This window comes from Capsicum annuum, chromosome 11 (genome assembly GCF_002878395.1).
Source record: "Capsicum annuum cultivar UCD-10X-F1 chromosome 11, UCD10Xv1.1, whole genome shotgun sequence".
In the NCBI taxonomy this organism is placed as follows: Eukaryota; Viridiplantae; Streptophyta; class Magnoliopsida; order Solanales; family Solanaceae; genus Capsicum; species Capsicum annuum.
This window is the reverse complement of record NC_061121.1, coordinates 140,447,239-140,468,205: the sequence shown is the minus strand read 5'-3', so window position 1 is coordinate 140,468,205 and position 20,967 is coordinate 140,447,239. Positions and strand designations below refer to the sequence as shown.

Here is a 20,967-nt window from a genome sequence, read left to right as displayed (position 1 = left end):
ACCGTATTGGGGTGGGATGGATGAAGTGGAAGCTCGCGTCGGGGGTGTTGTGTGATAAGAAGGTGCCGCCCAAGCTGAAAGGCAAATTCTACAGGGTGGTAGTCCGTCCGGCCATGTTGTATGGAGCGGAGTGTTGGCCAGTTAAGAACTCCCACATCCAAAAAATGAAGGTGGCAGAAATGCGGATGTTGCGTTGGATGTGTGGGCTGACTAGAGGGGATAGAGTCAGGGGGCGGGGTGGGGGCGGGGGTGGGGGATTGAGGGTCGGAGTAGGGATGGGTGATTTTGAGAGTTGTGTGAATATTTCAACTTATGAGTAGGGTTGAAAGGGAGTTCTGAAAAATGTTTTCCTTTTTGAAGGGAAGTCATTTTCCTTAGATTTGAGGAAAATAAGTTGATTTGGAAAATATTTTTCAAAATCTATAAGCCAACCAAGCATGAAAAAATTGGAAAACATTTTCCAGAAAATGTTTTCGTTCATACCAAACACACTGTAAAGCACCAGCTCTCTAGTGTTTAGACTTCGCCTGCTCATCTACCCATACTAAATGTAGCTCTCCTTACGGTTCTCAGTCACCTGACTCACCAATTTTTGGTTATTAGTTGGTATTACTTGTTTTTTCAGAAGGTAAAAGTCATCAATTTTTGGTTATTAGTTGGTATTACTTGTTTTTTAGAAGGTAAAAGTTGCATGTATTAAGCACAAATCAGTACATAGGTTTGTACTGAAACCATATATACACATATATACACGTGAGCAAAAGAAAGCGAAACAGACTACCATCCTAACAAGAGCCTAAAGTGTCCAGGATAGATATAGTATCTTCTAAATGGACCTGATTGCACTAAAAACAAAACAACAAAATACAATTAAGTTTGATCTTCTGTACTGTATTTCAACTGTTCTCAAAACATCTAGAATTTCTCTCTTCAAATTGTCCACCATACTATCCTCCATCTACTCCTTTCCCGCTAAGGAGAGCTTCAGTAATCTTTGTAGGCATTGTCCAGGCTACACCTCTGAGATTAATGAAGATCTTTCATAACTGGTTAGTGATGTTGTAGTGAAGAAATAAATGACCAACTGATTCCGCCTCTTTTTCACATAAGCAACATCTAGAACAAAGAATCCACTTTTTCTTGATTGAATTTTCCATTGGGAGCATTGCTTCCTTTGCCAATAACCATGAGAAACAAGCAACCTTATATGGTTCTTTAGTCTTCCATATATGGGCCAGTTGGTGACTGGGATTCTGGGCTGGTTCAACATTTTATAGGCTGCATTAACACTTAACTTCCCACTGCTATTTGCCTGCCATCTCAGCTTGTCATCTCCACTCTGGGTTCCTGTGAAGTTCTCTAGCTGTCTGTGAAATCCGATTATTCTGTTCACCTCCCAGTTGTACAAGTTTCTTCTAAATATCAGATTCCAACCTTAAAGGGGCCACATTTCAGCTATAGATTTCTGTTGGTGTTGAGCTAGAGCAAAAATATCAACAAATTAGACTTTTAAGGTTCTATTCCCTAGCTAGTTATCATTCCAGAATGAAGTCTTGTTGCCATTCTGTACTCTAGTACAGACTTTAAGTGCAGGCCATAGTACCCTAATAGACCTGCAAAGGCTAACATCATAAGTTAAGTTAACTGACTTTGTCTTCCAGTTATCTTTCACTCCATACTTAGCTTTGATCACATCGCTTCATAAGCTTTGAGGGTCTTGAGAATATCTCCATAACCACTTCAATTTGAGTGCTTTGCTGTGATTTTTCAAATTTCTAATTCCCTGTAGCCTTGCTAAGAATTAGTTCTTTCCACTTTACTGGATGATACACCTTTTTTTCTTTATTCCTCTACCACAAAAACTTCCTTCTAATATTGTCCAGTCTTTGAGTGACTCCCACTGGAATGTGACTAAGGGACATCATATAAGTCGACATGGAATCTAGGACTGAATTAATCAGTGTGAGTCTCCCACCAAAATGACAAGTATTGACCCTTCAATCTTGGAAGCTTTTTCTTACATTTCTCTATGACATTCTTCCAACTCCCTGGACATTTTGATTTTGCCCCCAATGGCATGCCAAGGTAAGTAGTAGTGGCATGCCAAGATAAGTAGTAGGGAGAGCCCCCACTTCTCCCCCTTGAATCATTGCCAAAGCCTCCATGTTTGTTACCTCATTATTTGGGAAAAGATGACTTTTTCTCTGGTTAATATGTAGCCCAGAAATACCTTCAAAAAGGACTAAGATAATTCTTAGAATTCTTAGTTGCTCTACATCTGCATCTTTGAATATCAAGGTGTCTTCAGCATATTAAAGATGTGTAATCTCCGGACTATAATGACCATTCATGGATACCTTAAAGCCCTTAATCCACCCATTAAGATTGGCTGTTTTGTTCATGTTGTTTAGCCCTTCCATGGCAATTATGAACAAAAAAAGGGATAGGGGATCACCTTGCCCGAGATTGAGAATCTAATAGTAGAAACACAATTTTATCCACTTGATCCATTTCACTCCAAAGCCCATTTGTTGTAACATGCTGAGTAAGAAATTCCAATTTACATGGTCATATGCTTTCTCAATATCTAGCTTTCAACGAACACCAGGCTTTTTTTGTTTCTGTCTTGAGTCCATTGCTTTGTTGTCTTATAAGAATAACATCCATTATTTGCCTTCCTCTTATGAATGCCATCTGTTGTGAGTCTACCAACTTTTCCATTACCTTTTTCAGTCTCTCAACATGTCCTTTTGCAATAATCTTGTAGATGCTTCTGATGAGACTTATTGGTTTGTAGTCCCTTAACTCTTTTGCACCTTTCTTCTCGGGAATCAAAACGATGTAAGTTGCATTAAAACTCCTTTCAAAGAAAGCATGAGAATGGAAATTGCGGAATACCCCCATGATGTCCTGTTCGAGCACCTCCGAGCATTTAATAAAAAACCCCATTGTGAATCCGTCAGGGCTGGTGTGGTGTCTTATCCATGGCACACATTTTCAAAGATCTCAGGACTACTTGTTCTTCAAATTTGCTTTGCAATTATCCTTTTCTTCTTCAGTTATTGTTGGACAATCTTCAAAGTTGCTTCCCGGCCTCCACTCTTCAGTCTCAGTGTAAAGGTTTTTGTAAAATTCCAAAATATCATTCTTGATACTCTGTGGCTCTGATATTAATTCACCCCGGATCATTAATTGGTCAATGTTGTTACATCTTTTCTGGGCATTTGCAGTTTTGTGAAAAAACCTAGTGTTTCTGTTTCCTTCCTTCAGCCAAGTGGCCCTTGATCTTTGCCTCCATGCCACTTTTTCATTCTCCGTACTTCATTAGCAGGGATGACTTCTCCACCATTTCCTCCTCTATTAAATTTCTACTTTCACAGTACCTTGTCTAACATTGCTAGTTGATTGAACTAGTTTGACTTCTGTACTTTCAGATTGCCTTGGTTGCTTTTACTCCACTCCCTTAGTTTTGCTTTCAAAGCTTTCATTTTACAAGCAAAAGAGTAGTCAGGTTTTCCTGAAAACTCAAATGATGTCCACCAACTCTTATCTCTGTCGACAAAGCCATCAGTTTTCAGCCACCAATTATCGAACTTGAAGTATGATTTTTGTTGGTCCCAATCTCCACATTGCAGTATAACAGGGACATGATCAGATGTTATTCTCTGCAGAAGGGATTGTTTGATATTGCTAAACTGTCATCCGACTCTTCGGATATCGGGATTCTGTCAATTCTTGGGCAATGGCGTATGTGTCCCCTCTATACTAAGTATAAGCACCACCTTCCAGTTGAAGATCAATAAGGTTCATGTGTCTTCTATGAAGTCTGAGAATTCCACCATAGCTATGGACCTTCTCTTGCAATTCCTTTGAAGGAAATGTAGGAAATCTGACTATATTGAAGTCTCCACAAATTGCCCATGGACCCTCCATCAAGCCCCTCACAACACTTACTTCCTCCCAAATCTCCCTTCTTTCAGAGTGACAGTTTAGAGCATACACACCTGCAGTATGGCATCTAAAATCCTGCAACTGATCTTCAAATTTACAGGTCAAAGTATGAACCCCAATCTGAAATATTTCCCCTTTCCATATTCTTCTATCCCATATCATTATGATTCCACCCCTAGTTCCGCTGGCCTTAAGACATGTGGAACTTGTCCATCTACCTCCGCAAATTTGCTTAACAATGTCTTCTACATCCCCCTCAAGTTTAGTTTCCTGCAAACATATGATGTCTGCACCCCACGCTAGTATAGAATTCTTCACTAATCTTGTCTCGTCTATGTTGTTTAATCCCCTCACATTCCACGTGACTAATTTGATCTTCATTGATCAATTAAAGCCAAAGCTTTCCCTTGATCCTGCTTCCACTATCCTTTAAATTTAACGTCAAAAGAGACCAGTCCCTTCAGCTCTTGTATCCCCTTGAATCTGCTTTTTTTTGATATTAATCTCCTACTCTATTCTTCTTGCTTGTCTACTGCTATCAATCTGCATGAGAAGTTCCATGGCTTCTTCTTGATATCCCGGAAATCTACTCCGAATAGTTAGCTTAATTTGATCAAATATTGACGGACCCAAATTGGTGTGTACACTACTTTGTCTTGATGATTTCCTTGATGTTGAACCACAATTGGTTCAGCTTCTTCAACTTCCCAGATTTCCCCACAATTTCCATATTCAGTATGTAAAAGTTGATTACGAATTTCAGTGTTGCAGTCAACCTTCCGATCTTCTATTGCTATAAGAGGCAATTCACCACTAATGTTCACCAATCATCTATCGTCCTCTTCTGTCGCAGGTTGACAGAATCTCTACATGCAAATTGTTTAAAAGCTCATTTTGTATCGAAGCAGTTGAAGTTTTAGTAGAAACTGGAGTAGATAGGGAGGATTGATGTTGTGAAATTTCAACTGTTCCGATTTCCTCTTCTGTAATTGAAGCCCTCTTGGCAGAAGAGGTATCATCAAGAGCTTCCTCCCGATGGGAGTCTGTTCCTTCTGTAATTGATGCTATGTCACTCGACTTAAAGCCAGTATTAGCGTTAATTTTTATCTTAGAAGGTAGGTCTGAGTTACTGGGCTCTGAAAAGTCGAGCTTGGCCCAGGTTTGTACAATTGGGTCGAAAGTGATTGGGCCCAATTTTCGACCTCTTCTTTTAAATTGGGTGAAATTACCTTGCTCCAGCTGCTTCACGTGCGTATCACATGACTTATTTTTAAAATCAGCCCCATCTTTTGATGTGCCCACGTGACCTATGACCTGCACCGCCTGAGAAAGTATAGTGCTGGAAAGCTGTTCTCTTCTATATAGGTTAGGTTACCCTCATTACCCATCTGTCCTCCACCTCTTTCATGTTTGATCTGCCATCCTCTTCTTACCGACACCGGGAGCTCGGACCAGATGGGGATTTTGTATATGAATCCATCATTGTTGCTCTTCCTCTTTTGGGACTGTACTTCCATCTCCTTTGACCTTGATTCTTGCCTAGTAAAGATGGTTCTTGAGATTGGTTTCTTCTTCTGTTTCAATCCAACCGCGACATATGTCCCCGATTTGTTGGAATTTTGTTTGAGATCACAAGTTCACAGGTAACCCTAGAAGGCGAATCCAGACCCAATTTCTTGCAATTCCGTCTGGCCAGCATCCAGAGGTGTGAGACCACTATTGTAGGCTCATCTTTAGCATCTGCCACCTCCATTTTCCTTTTAGGACATGTTCCCTCTCCTTCCGGGAGGGCATTGCAAAGAGAAAGTGAGTGTCAATTCATTCCATAAACATTGACTCCATGGGAGGTGCTCCAATTCCTACTGATCCATCTTCGAATGTCGTTCAAAGTTGGGGTTTCATGATCCGAGAAGCTTCCAACAATGCTTCTTCCAAGTAAATGCTCTTCTGAAGGCACCGAGCTTCCAGGAATGGTTATTCTGGAGATTGAGGATTTGATCACTGGCTTTTTCATTCCTTCCGTCTTCCACTTGTTGGTTTTGAAGGCTTCCATGTATGAGGCTTCAAAACGTGGCCTTCTAGCTGGTGACTTAACTTCCCCTTCATCTGTGGCATTGATGAACCTGTGTGGATTTTCTGTGCTATACCCCCCCCAACCAGCATTTAATGCAACTTCAGGTGTTATAATAACAGACCTGCTGCCCCCCTGTATAGCAATGAAACTAATGTACCTGCCATGTTCATTGTACTTGAGAGTACAAAAGGATTCTGCAAAATGGTCCTTTAATGTCCATCTTCTAACTGTCTGTTTACTCTCCTTAGAGGCAGTAATAAATATCTGAACTATCCATTTCATTACTTTAATGCTAACAGTAGCTTTCCTCATCAGGTGTCCACTATGCTCAGTCCATTCAAACCAGGTTTCTGTACTTGATCTGAACTTTGAGATGTCATAGGACTTAAAACCAGCATGGAAGAAAGTCACGTTGTCTCCCATGAGAAAAGAAAGAGAGAAAGGCAAAAGAAAGGAGTGGTAGCAAACTACAACAGAAGGTTGTAGTTAGGGTTGAGGAGAACAAACGTGGACAATTCCGGTGGAAAAGTCACCGGAAAAGGTGTACTACAGTCCTAAGAAGTAGGAGAGAGAAAATTCGTGGGGAATGTGCCCGAGAGCATTGTTTGGTTATGAAATGTCTTTTGAACCTTATCAAAAAAAAAAATGTAATGTCTTGTGGTGTATAAAACATTAGGAATACTTAATTTTTGTTGATACAGGTAATGTGATGACATTATTTCAATTTAATTTGTTTCGGCAACAGAAAGAATTTAGATTGAGTTAAATTTTGAAATCAGGAACTCTTGTCTTAAGAACTTCTGATTCCACTAAATGCATGCCTGTTAGTCTTTGTCGAATAAATGGGATGTCAGCAAGATTTTAAAAGAATAAGAAGTTGATTGCTTCTTTCCCTTCGGTTTTCTTTGTGTACTCCCGTGGAGTTTGATGCTTATTGATGAAATTTGTAACACTGGGCCATTTTTGTGCTTATAAAAAATCTACAGGCTATTTTCTCAGACATTTTATGTCTTAAGTTCTCTTTTCCTGATGAGATCCTACGTGTTTTCCTTTTTAGGTCGTGTTGGCAAGTTGAGTATTAAAATTCCATGGAAAAAGCTTGGCTGGGATCCTGTCATAATCAGTTTAGAGGATGTATTAGTATGTGCATCTCAGCGAGATGACAAAGAGGTACTATACCATGATTTGTTATTACCAGATCTCTTTGTTTATCATAGGAATATTCAACATAAGTAATTAGGAGTGTTCAAGAAAAACAAAAAATCACACCGAGCAGAATGACCGAATCCAACTGATTTAAGAGACAGACATGTATTTGGCTTCGAATTGGTTTATACATACATATATACGTATATAATATTAGGTTACTGTGGTTCGTTTTGTAGTTCATATATACACACACACACGTCAGGTAAAGTATATCATTAATAAAAAACAAGGCCAACGTGGCCTTATACAAGAGGCATACCAAAAAAGGAGAAACCTACAAAATATAGTTCTCCAAAAGGCACTCAACACACTATACAAACAGGAACTACATGGGTGCACCAAAAAAAGGGATCAGAGACTACTTCTCAAATGAGCAAAGCTTATGTTGGTGCTATATCCGCAAGTGCATGGGTGAAGAAGTTGATCATCTCTTGGTGCATTGCGAAGTGCCATCGAGCTTGTGGAGGGTGGTCTTGAATAGTTTTTGCGTGTAAGGGATGAAGCAAAGTATTGTTAGAGATGTACTGCACAGTTTGGCAGGAAGACAGACGTAGAAAATAAAAGGCATGGATGTTTGCTCCACTAGCCCTCATGTCGTATGGAGAGAGAATAGGAGAGCTTTTGAGGGGATCAAATATGGTTTTGTACATTTAAGAAGTAACTTACTTTCTCTAATTGCTTTTTGTTGCACCCTGAATATTCCTACTTGTATAGAGCATGGGGTGCTTTTTGTAGAAAATCATGTTTTGATGTAGTTTCTCTACTTTTGGTATACCTCTTGTATGCGGGAAATTTTCTTCCAAATGTTAATAATACTGTTTACCTTGTAAAACAAAGGAGCAAAACTCATCTCCGCCCTTTCAAAAGCTCTCCTATTCCTTTCTTTCCAAATGACCCACATTAAATCAAGAGGAGTGATATTCCAAGCCTTGTATTTTCTTCTCCTAGCGCCATTCTTCCCGCTGTACATCAACTCGTTCGCGGATTTTGGCATTATACAGGAAATGCCAACCCATCTAAAGATTTCCTCCCATAACCTCTAGGCTAATTTGCAATGTATTAGAATATGGTCCACATCCTCACCTGCCTTCTTACAAAGGAAACACTAGCTTATGCAAACCACCTTTCATTTTATAAGGTTTTTGCCATCAGAATCACCCCTCTAGTATTTGCTGATGATAAGCAGGTGTTTTGTTACGCAAAGGTTTCTCAGATTTTGAACTTGAGGCAGATTCTCATTTGGTTTCAAGTTGTCTCCCGACACCATAAAATGAGCCTCAAAATATGTGAGATTATGCCCGTAGGAGTGGTGGACAACATTGGAGAGATTGTATAGGTTTTGGGTTGCAAGGTGGTTAGTTTACCTACCACCTGGGGCTATCATTGGGTGCGTTAAATAAGGATACTGTAGTGTGGAGTCCAGTGGCTGAGAGAATAAGGAAGTGGCTAGTAGGATGAGAAAAGAGGTACCTATATAAAGGGGGTAAGGCATTTTGATGAAAAGCACCTTGTCGAGCATTCCTACATATTTTCTTTCTATTCTACAAGCTCCTAGCATTGTTATAGATAGATTCGGATGACTCCAGTGAAGATTCAATAGAGGAGAAAAAAATTTCAACTTATGTTGCTTTGATTCCCAAGAAAAATGGTGCCAAAAGTCTTAAGAGATTTCAAACCTCTAAGTCTGATTGGAAGTGTGTGTGAAATATAGAGATTGATAAACTGGTGGATAACATCAAATAACTTTTGTTAGATGTAGACAAATCATGGAATGCGACATTGATAGTGAGTGAGTGTGTGGACTCTAGAATTAAATATCAGACTTATGGTATTCTCTGCAAATTTGACATTGAGAAGGCTTACAATCATGTTAATTGGAACTTCCTCTTAAAAGTTGTAAAAGACATGGGTTTTGGTATGAAGTGTATTAGATGGATTGCCTTCTGTATTAGGTCGAACTTTCTATTCTGGGTAAGTGTATCCCCTGAAGGGTTCTTCTCTTCTGAGAGAGGATTGAGACAACGTGATTCTCTCTCTCCTTTCCTCTTTCTTATAGCTATGGAAGGACTGAATCAGATTTTAAAATTACAAAAGAAATGGGAGAGCCTTGAGGGGTTTCAAGGTTACAAGCGGGGAGAACATAGGTATAGAGATCACCCATTTACTTTACACGAATGATTCATTGGTGTTCTGTGATGCTGATATTGATTGGGTCAAACAATTGAGAGCTATTTGGGTATTTTTGAGGCAATCTCTAGACATCATGTCAGTTAGCGCAAGAGCAGTTTATTCCAGGTTAATAAAGTGGACAATTTTTAAGAACTTGTAGGTGTTCGACGATGCGTGAGTTCTCTCCCTACTATCTATTTGGGGCTAACTTTGGGTGCTAAAAGTAAAGTCTTGGGGATCTGGAGTGGTGTCATAGAGGGGTGAAAAGAGGCTTGGAATATGGAAGGGTCATACTAGTGGCAAGAAAAGTTAGTTTAAGTGGGTGCAAAGGTAGGAAAGTTCTTTTTGTTGGTGTGATAATTGGCTTGGGCATGGACTTCTAAAGTAACTCTTGCCTAAATTCCTTAGCGTTGCCACTATGCCAGACATTAATCTGGAACTAGCAGGACTGGTGGAATACTACTTTTGGAAGGCTACTACAATGACCAGGAGCTAGAAAGAGTTGTTGAATTTTTCAAGACCTTGAAATCTGTCCCAAGGGTTCAAAGAGACTGAAGATTCACTTATATGGAAGTCCACTAGGAAAGGAACTTATTATGTAAACTCGACTTATAACATTCTGATTAGGCACAGTGAGTCAACTAATTAGTGGTCGTGGAGATCCATTTGGAAGATAATGGCTCCCTTTAAGATGGTATGCTTTTCTTGATAGTAGTAAGAAATGCTTGCCTCACACAGGATAAACATCAAAGAAGAGATTTCAACTGTGGTATATATGCTTTTTCGGTGGAATTGCTATGAAAAATAACAATGACTTATTCATTCCCATATGTTCTAGCCTTGGTGGATAGAGATATCAGACGGAGATACCTGATGACTGTTGGGAGGTGGCAGGTATCTCGTGGATGTACTCGAGGTGCGCAAAAGCTGGCCTGGACACCATAGTTATCAAAAAATAAAATAAAAAAATAATAGCCACTTGTTCATTCACCGTCCTATTAGCAGTTATGGCAACTACTCTTGAACATGGTAGGGATGGCCGAAGCCCGCAACAGTTGATTTATTGAAATGTTCAAATCAAAATGATGGGGCAGAGATAGTAGATCACCTTTTATGAAGGCCAAAAAAAAAGGTGATCTACTATCGGTTGTAGTCTTCTTGGCATATCAAGTCAAAAGGGCGATGCTCCTAGCAATGAGGGGAAAGTTGGTTCGAAAAATTGGTGGAAACTTGTCCCTGCTCTTGCATATGGTGGACTATTTAGAAGGACAGGAATTGTAGAGCTTTTGAAGATGGATACAATTTTTGGTGAAAATTGTATATTTATGTTCTTTTTAGGTGTAAAGAAGGCTATGTTGAGAAGGCTGAGTCACTAGTTGATATGATAGGATCCTTGTGACGCAGTAGCCTAAGCTTAGTTGGGAATTTGTTCTCTTTTTGCACTGTCATGGTGCAACTTATATATATACATGTGTATATATATATGTATATGTATATGTATATATATCTATATGTATAGATATATATACATATATACATATACACATACACACATACATCTATACATATAGATATATATACATATATACATATACATGTAAAAAGGGCAGCCCGGTGCATTAAGCTACCGCTATGCGCGGTGTCTAGAGAAGGGTCCCACTACAAGGGTGTATTATACTCAGCCTTACCTTGCGTTACAACCATATATATATATATATATATCTATATGTATATATGTATGTGTGTGTATGTGTATATATGTATGTGTGTATACATGTACACACACATACATATATGTGTGTGTATATATATCTTTTATATATGTGTATGTATATATATATATATATCAGTTTCAGAAAGAGCGTTGTGACATCTCTAAGGAGTGGGGTTAAGACGCTTAGTGTTGTACTAGGTAAGTGGATGTGGAGATTTGAGGTAGAGGAGAATTCATTATGGAAGAGGGTGATGGGTTAACAATGTGGTGCTGTGGTGGGGGATTTAGAGGACCAGAATTATCATTTTACCATTTTACCGTTTGGGTGCATCTTATGGAGGGGCATTATGAAGGGTTGGGAAGAATTCAACGGAAACTTATCTTTTAGTGATGATGATGGAAATAGAATTAGCTTCCGGAAGCACAATGGGTTGGAGGAGTCAAGTGAAAGGAAGTTTTTATCAACATCGTAAGTGTTTTATGCCAAAAATAGATGATGGTACAACAAATTTGTATGGGTAATGTGGGTGGGGTTGTTCACTTGGACTTGAGATCTCGGAGGGACCTACAAGACTGGGAGATTGTGGGATTCCTTAATTGGTCCGAGCTTTTGTATAGGCAGGATACAGTGCAGGCTATTCCATATGTGTGGAGATAGAGAGTGAGCAACGATGATATGTTCACTGTCTAATCTTTTTATGAGAGGTTCCTGAGGTGAAGAGAAGGGGAACTGTATCTCCTTTTTGTTCTATCTGGTCCCTGGGTGCTTAGAAAGGTTGGTTTCTTTCTTTGGTTGGTAGCAAGAGGGGTGATTTTGACAACGGATAGTCGAGAACTAATTATGTTGGTGTTTCATGTGCAATGATGCAGATGAAGATATTAAGTGGCTATACGGGTTTGGGAGATGGTTCTCCACAGGTTTGGTTTGCAATGGGTACTATCAACAACAACAACAACAAACCCAGTGTATTCCCACCAAGTGGGGTCTGAGGAGGGTAAAATGTACGCAGTCCATACCGCTACCTCAAAAGAAGTAGAGAGACTGTTTCCGATAGACCCCCGGCTCAAGATAAAGAATAGTTAGCAAGATCAAAGTAATACATGAAAACAGGATTGGTGGCATAATCGAAATAAGAAATAAGGCTTAATAAAAATAGAAATACGAGAAACACGAAAATAAGAGTAATATGAATAAGAAATAAGAAAAGAACACCCACCTAGTAATAGTATACACAATGGGTAATGTCGTGCATAATAAAAGAGTTTTCAGCTCCAAAGTTATATCACATTTGCATAATAAAAGAGTTTTCTAGCTCCAAAGTTATATCACATTCTTTAAACAATTTCTAGCTCCAAAGTTTTATCACAAGGCACACTTTTACCGCTTTTGGCATAAGAAGTATAGTTGATTGTACCCAAGATACCTTAAATCCTCATTATAACAAGTAGCGAAGGACTTTTCTTCTTTAGGCATGGAAGATGCTCCAAGGATTTCATTTGATTTGTTGAAAGGGCTTTTAACTTCAAATTTATGATTGAACCATAAGAAGCATAATTCTACCTTCCTTTAGATTGAGCATATGACAATGAACACATATCTTGAATATTCTTCAAGCCTTCTTTTTAGGCATTGTTCCTTGCATATTTCTTCAAACTTCTATCATAATCTTCTTTTCTATTCCAAGTAGATCCTATTATATTCGCCACAACCTCTTTCTTGGAAATATGCAGGAGCAAATTTTTTTTTAGTGAGCCTCTTAAACTCTTCCATTTAGTAATAGAACCTTGTTTATCTTTGATCCCTTAGTTCATTCTTCTATCCCATCACTGATACACACGATCATGAATAGCTTTGTGGCATAAACTACTCTTGTCGATTAGGAACTTTGAAGATATCAAGTAGGTGTTTGGCCATGAAAACTAAAAGTTTTGAAGTTGGAGTTGAAGCTGTGTTTACCCATGGATATAATTGGAGTTATTTTTGAATTTTTGTGAGAAAAGGAAGATGGAAAAAAGTGAAAACAATATTTTCTTGTTTTTCACTTTTCCAAATACAATTCCAAGTTGTATTTCGAATTCTCATGGCCGAACGGAGCTCAAATGTCTCTTTATGTTCTTGGACCCAATCAAAGTATGATTTGTTATTTTGTTAGCTTCATTGATGATTATTCAAGATGTACTTGGATTTTCTTAATGAAAGATCGCTTTGAATTGTTTCCTATGTTCAAGAGTTATTGTGCTGTAATACAAAATCAATGTGGTATCTCTATTCGTACTTTTCGTGGGGGTACCACCTTAGAATATATGTCCTACAAATTTCAGCAATTTATGACTCAGCAACGAATTATTCATCAGACTTTTTGTTCGAATATCCCTCAACAACATGGAGTAGCAGAGAGGAAGAATAGACACCTCATTGAGATTGCTCGAACTCTCCCATTTAATCCCATGTTCCGTTGCGTTTCTGGGGCTATGCAGTTTATCACATCTTGCAATTTAATTATTTGGATGCCCTCATCTTCCGTTTTAGTTCTTCTTGAACTCTCTATTTCCCATTCATATGCTAAGAATTTTCGTGGTGGTTGATGTCATCACCCATTTTATCCCAAAAATATTCCAAGATAGACTTCTTAACTAGATAGTGATAAATAAATGCTCTCTATCTTCTACCTCTCTGCAAAATTTGCAGGTCCCTTCTCTACAACATCCACAATCCAACTCACCAAGATACTTTGTGACAAACATTTAGAAGCCAAATGACTTCAGCACCAAGAAGAAAAAGGAATTTTTGAGAATGCGAGACTTTCTATAACAAGACTTAGTTGAGTGGTTCCCATTTCCTTGGGTAGTCCGCTTCAAAGAATCCGAGGATTCATTCCCATTGAATTAACTCGTTAAGGAAGATTCATGTCTCGGAGTTCCCTCTTCTTAATCTTTATACCGACACTCATACTATGTATCAAAATGTCTTTATATAAGCATTTCATTAGATGAACTCCCTTTTTCACTTCCTTTCATGGATCACCACTTGGATTTCTATTACCATTCATGTCTACCTTCTAACTCCTTGTTCCTATAAAAGACAGTTGTAAAAAAGAAGATTAGTTAGTTATAAAGGATTGACCTCACAAATTACTCCTTTAGTGTATCACCCAAAATTCATCTCACTCAGCACTCATGTTTAGGGCTGGGCATATTTTGGTTTAAACCAAAAAAATCGAAAAATCGAACCGAAATTTAATTTTGGTTTGGTTTTTCGAATTGGTTTCGGTTTCAAATTTTAGAAATTTGATTAAACGGTTTGGTTTTTGGATTTAGAAAAAAAGAATTCTGATAAATCGAAAAACCGAAATTATATAAATAATATATTATAATATATATAATTTAATATATATGTAAATATACTAAAAATATAATATAATTTGATATAACATATAAATATATAAATTATAATCATTTAGTAACCCTAAATCCTAATATACTGCTTTGCTTTAGACCCTAACATAAACGTGAAGGCTGCAGCAGCGCTTAACCATCCTCAGTTCGTCAATTCATTTGAAATTTCAACATCGCCAACGACAGTCGTTTGCTCAGTTCGTTACTGCCGTCGGCAATCGCTGCCGAGTGCGGCCACTGCCGTCACACCAATGGAGAAGACTCAGCGAGGTCGATATTTATGGTTATTTCATGCATGTTGAATTAATTGTATTTGGCAATAAAAAATAGGTTTGAAAAAAAAGATTAATCACCAATTTTAAATTCTCACTACTTTAATCTTTAAAACCGGATTAAAAATTCAAAATAACCAAACCGAATTTGTAAAAATCGAACCAAACCGAAATAATTTTGGTTTGGTTATGGTTTTCATTTTCGTCAATCCGAAAATAAAAAACCGAAACCGATATTCAACAATCAAACCGAATAAATCGAATGCCCACCCCTACTCATGTTTACACACAAAGCCAGTGGCTTTTATGACCACTCTCAAATGAGCTTCGCCATTCTTTGGCTTTTCTCTTTGAAGAGATGTCCACAATCTCTTCAAGAACCAATCAATCTTGAATCAGTTAAAGTAAATATTCAAGTAACGGTTTAGAGTGAAGTTTATATCAATAACAAAGAAGGACAAATAAAACTAACGGACTAGGAGTAAAATATTTACTCAATGAAATAAAGAATTTTTATGAAAGGCCAACACTAAAGTACTTAGTAGATAATTTTTTGGCTTGTTTTTTTTAAACATCTTGCTAAAATAACTTGACATATCTGTACATATATATTTAATGATTAAAATATATGTGTGTGTGTATATATATTACACGAGGCTTGGACTTAACTCAATATATAAGAGTAGTAATATTTTAATTAGAGAAGTATAATTTGTCTCATAATTTCTTATTGCGAAATTAATATAATTTAGAGACACGTTCCACACATGTTGTTAAAAAGTCTTTGTAATTATTAAATTTTTTGAGTTACCTCAATAGATGATTTTTAAACATTAGATTTTGTACGAGGAAGGAAATTTGGTAAGAGGATTATCAGATACCAAAGGAACCCAAGCGATTTGACATTTTGTAAAGTAACATGAAATTAAATTATATAAAATAATTACAGCTTGCCGAAAATCATAAACTCAAAAATTTGGCATTTTATATGGATTTGTGAGTATATAATTTCTTCATTTGTACATAAAAGTAGATTTTTTATATTTATTAAGTTTTAATTTCACCCTTGATATTCCATGCGGTAAGAGTTTATGCTAGTTTTAGACCAAATTAAGGAATAAAGCTAAATTCATTAAATGAACCTCAAGAATCAATTTAGTACTTCATATATGTTTATGCTTGAAATATTAATTCTCAACTAAAATTGAAACTTATACTCCCTCCGTCCATGTTTACTTGTCATATTTTGACTTGACACACCATTAAGAAAGTAATTATTGGCATGACAATTTTATACTAGTACCCTTGTTAATTGATGTTTACTATTGTGGCTTGAAATTAGTTTGGAGAATAAACAATTAACGTTAAGGGTAAAAAAAAAAAAGTTTGCCTTTCTTGATATGTCAAAAATGATAAATAAAAATGAAAATCAAATTAGGAAATAAGTGACAAGTAATTTCGAATGGAGGGAGTGGTATTTTTTATACTTTATAAATGTCTATATTTTAATTTAAAATATTTGAGTTTATCTAATTTAATTTAGTTTCTAAAGTTAGTCGAATTGACTCTCGAAAAATGAAAAGTGTTACATAAATTGAAACGAAGGGAGAGATATTAATAAGATCTTACAAATGCTACAGTCGGAAACGAAAATGTATGTTGCCTAAATTTTACCATGTATAATAACAAAGTAATCTAATACTTTATTTGCCTCAAATTTTATGGTTTTTTTAAATTCAACACACCCCTTAAAAACTTACTTACCTCAAAAAAGTAAGAAGTATTTTCGCTACATTATCCTTAGTTGAAATTCAAAAATTTGAGTTTTTAAAGTATCAAATTTGAAAATGTGTTTTTACATGCATTTTACTTGAAAAAAAATTAAAGTTTTATGAAGGGATTTGAAGATGTGTTTGGACATGTATTTTACTTGGAATAATGTAAGCCTTTGTGAATGAATTTGAAGATAGGATTTCAGAATTTGATCAAATTTCATGGCTAACTAGATATTTGAAGACAAATTTTTAAAAATTACCCCCAAAATCTATGGTCAAAAGGTAGCTTATTTCCAAAACTAAAAGGTAGCTTATTTCCAAAACTATTCCCTCCATTTCATTTTGCTTGTTTATTTTTGTAATTTAGAAGAGCTTAATTATTTTATTTACATACTACACTTAGTATTAAATAACTATATAAATTAACAGTAAATAAATAAATTTAGTGATATCTCTAATTAGAACTTTTTTTTTTAAAAAACGTGTCAGATTATAGGCCAAACACATCGCCAAACCTCTAAACTTGACACGAACTTTCGTTTTGGCACCTCAACTAAGCATTATTCATTTTAAACGCTCGAAGTAATATTGTGTGTTGTCATCTTGACAATCAGTAAAACAAATACCCCCCTACCCCCCCAAAGATCTTTCTTTCCAACCCAACTTTTGTTTTCTTCCACAGTAACATCTCACCTTACCCCTTTTTTCCATTTCTTCTTTCTTTTGGAGATTTCGTTAAATTTTGATTCTATCTATTTGTTGTATGTTTATTTTTTATTTTTAAAATTTAAGTTACTTATTTTTCTTCTCAAAATTGATATTGGGTCAAGTTAAAGATGATGAAATCAGTGATGACATTATGCTTTTGGTGTTGAATATTAAAATTGGATGATGGTAAGTTTGAATTCAACTGTGGTATGTACAAAATTTGGTGGTGAAAAGTGAAATTAATCGTCAGATTTTGGTGGATGTTGGAAAACAGAGGTTTTGGGGCCTTGGGTTTGGTTTAGAGGTGATGAGGCAGAGGAGGACGAAGGGAAAGGTGGCGACTAAGATGGGTTTAGGCGGTAGAGTTTGCGGCGAGGTTCGCCGACCAGACTCACTGGTTGTTAATGGAGGCATAGTGGAGAGTGTTAATTTGTGTTTTTAGAGGATAAAAAATGGTGAGGAAAAATAGAGGGAGAAGGCTGCGCTGGTGTTTTGTTAATGACATGAGTGGTGGATTAATTGGTGAAAATGCAAATCGTATAATGAGTGAATATTAATGGAGGAAAAATGGTGTGTTAATGGTGGTGGGGGAGCATTCAGTGAAGAGATGGAATATGGAGTAGGTGGAGGAAGATAGAGGGAGGAAGAACATAAAAATAAATGGAAAAATTGTATAAAAGAAGGTCCCATGCGCCTAAAATTGGTGCAACACATGCAAGGTGTTATATCAGCAAAAGGTGCCAAAATGAGATGCTTCAACACTTGTTTAGGTGTTTAAAATGAACATCTAGTTTAGATGCCAAAATGAAAGTTCATGCCAAATTTAGGGGCCTGACGATGTGTTTGGCCCATATCATACGAGTCAAATGGGGGAGTATAAGACCATTGATTGAAGTAAGATAAAAGCAAAGGTAATACATAAACTGCAAGAGATGAACGTTTACACTACAAAGAAAAGATCCTTAACAAACTAGCAACACACCAATTACAAGGTTCCGTATAGAAATGTATTCTAAATGAATGAGGGCAAAAGTCTTCACTATTGCACTAGCCAACTATAAAGCATTAAAGTTTAAAAAAAGGCTGTTGTCAAAATGGTTGATTAGCTCAACAGAGCAACCTTCTAAAATACCAAAGGAGACCCTGTGAGGACGACCAAAAGACCAAAAGAGAGGATTCTCCCTTGTATATAAGTATAATATAATATAATGTTGCACCGTTTGACTTGACACGACGTTTAAGAAAGAAAGTCTTGAAATTTATAGTCTAAGTTACTCTTTGATCAGTTTGGCCCAATAAATCATTTTATTGGGCAAAAAAGAAAATTTAAAGTTAAATTGTTTTTATTTATGGAAAAGTGACATTTTTTTGGAACGGACTAAAAAAAGAAAGTGTACCGCATAAATTCGGACAAAAAAGTAATAAAAACTGGAGAGAGTAAGAGACAAGGAAAGACCAACTTTAACAAAAAAGACTCACAAAATTACTACAATGTCAATATCAATAGCTGAAAAGACCCATGTTGAATGGAACTGAAAAAAATGAGTGTAAAAATGGGAGTAGACAAAAGGCGAGGGACAACCACTTGTAATAACTTGATTCATCAAAGAATCAACATTTTAATGTGAGGACTACAAAACTTATCTTATTTTGTCTTAATATTAAGTAGTAACTAGTATAGGTATCCGCGCGTTGCGCAGACTTAAATTATAATTATGATTTTATTAATTAAACATATTAGATTATGCTGAGTTAAAAATATTTTAACAATTAACTTATTTTCTATGAAAAAGGAAACATAAATAGACAATAATAAGGTAATATTTGCTTACTCTCAGTAGATAAACAATTAACATTTATATGGCATGTTAGTTAAGCGTTCTATTTCTAACATAATTTGATATGTACTCCCTCCATCCCGTTTGTTTGAATTAACATATTTTAGATGTTTTTAAGGCAAAATAGTTTTTTTAAGAAATTTTATAGCGTTCAGATAAAATTAAAAAGTGTTTATAAACACCTATTTTTATGTTGAAACAACAAATATAAGTTAAAAGACATAAGTTAGAAATTCTAATTATAGTTTTTGCTTGTAAGTCATAAATCATAAGCACATCCAAATATGTCATTAGTAGATAATCTTTACTCTATTGAAGCATTCAACTAAATACATTCATACGGTAATTTAAGTTTCTATATTCTCTCTCTCTCTCTCTATATACATATATATATATATATGCTTAAATTGCACTTTCATCAATAGCACTTTCATGACTTATGCTAATATTGCAGGGGCCATATAAGGTTAAAATTAATTAATGCTAAAGAAGGAAAAAAAAATTGGTGATGCTATTATAGATTAATTTGGTTATTGTAAGTTTATATCACATTGTTAAGGATCATTCCTTCAATGTAACTACTACCTATGCAACAGAAACAAAAAGTAATATTTGTAATTCTAAATAATTTAAAAAAAAGGCTTGGAGGTGGAGTACCATGATCCCTCTCTATAAGAATAAGGGTGACATCCAAAGTTGCAATAACTATAGGGAGATTAAGTTATTGAGTCACTCTATGAAGATTTGGGAGAGAGTGGTCGAGGTGAGGCTGAGACGGATAGTGTCTATTTCGGAAAATCAGTTTGGATTTATGCCTGGCCGCTCGACGACGGAGGCAATTCACCTGGTGCGGAGGTTGGTGGAACAGTATAGGGAAAGGAAGAAGGACCTGCACATGGTGTTTATCGACCTGAAGAAGGCTTACGACAAAGTCCCCAGGGAGGTGCTTTGGAGATGCTTGGAGGTGAGTGGAGTACCGCTGTCATATATCAGAGCAATTAAGGATATGTATGATGGAGCGAAAATTCAAGTGAGGACGGTGGGAGGAGACTCAGAGCATTTCACTGTCTTGACAGGATTGCATCAGGGATCTACTCTTAATTCCTTTTTGTTTGCGTTGGTGATGGATGTGTTGACGCGGCGTATTCAAGGGGAGGTGCCTTGGTGTATGCTTTTTGCAGATGTAGTTCTGATAGATGAGACTCGAGGGGGTGTGAATGACAAATTAGAGGTGTGGAGGCAAATTCTTGAGTCTAAAGGGTTCAGGGTGAGCAAAAGCAAGACAAAGTATGTGGAATGCAAGTTTAATGACGTGAGGCGGGAGAATGAGGTAGTAGTGAAGCTGGAATTACAGGAGGTATGTAAGAGGGATAGTTTCAAGTATCTCGGGTCCGTGATCCAGAGTAACGGTGAGATTGACGAGGATGTCTCGCACCGTATTGGGGCGGGATGGATGAAGTGGAAGCTCGCGTCGGGGGTGTTGTGTGATAAGAAGATGCCGCCCAAGCTGAAAGGCAAATTCTACAGGGTGGTAGTCCGTCCGGTCATGTTGTATGGAGCGGAGTGTTGGCCAGTTAAGAACTCCCACATCCAAAAAATGAAGGTGGCAGAAATGCGGATGTTGCGCTGGATGTGTGGGTTGACTAGAGGGGATAGAGTTCGGAATGAGACTATCCGGGAGAAGGTTGGTGTGACTCCAGTGGAGTGCAAGATGCGGGATGCCCGATTGAGATGGTTCGGACACGTGAAGAGGAGGGGCATGGATGCCCTGGTTCGTAGGTGTGAGAGGCTAGCGTTGGATGGTTTTAGGCGGGGTAGGGGTAGGCCGAAGAAGTACTGGAGTGAGGTGATTAGGCAGGAC

At 37.0% G+C, this 20,967-nt stretch overlaps 1 protein-coding gene across 7 annotated transcripts in view; it reads left to right on the top strand.

Moving 5' to 3' along the window:
• The window catches only part of LOC107846947 (putative vacuolar protein sorting-associated protein 13A), a gene marked incomplete at its 3' end in the record, with an annotated part of 124,821 nt that overhangs the window by 11,972 nt on the left and 91,882 nt on the right, over positions 1 to 20,967 (top strand). For 6 of the 7 annotated variants that reach the window (XM_047398994.1, XM_047398993.1, XM_016691219.2 and 3 more), the window contains 1 exon segment: positions 7,083 to 7,195. In XM_047398994.1, the coding sequence (XP_047254950.1) occupies positions 7,083 to 7,195 (113 nt within the window). 7 annotated transcript variants of the gene reach the window in all.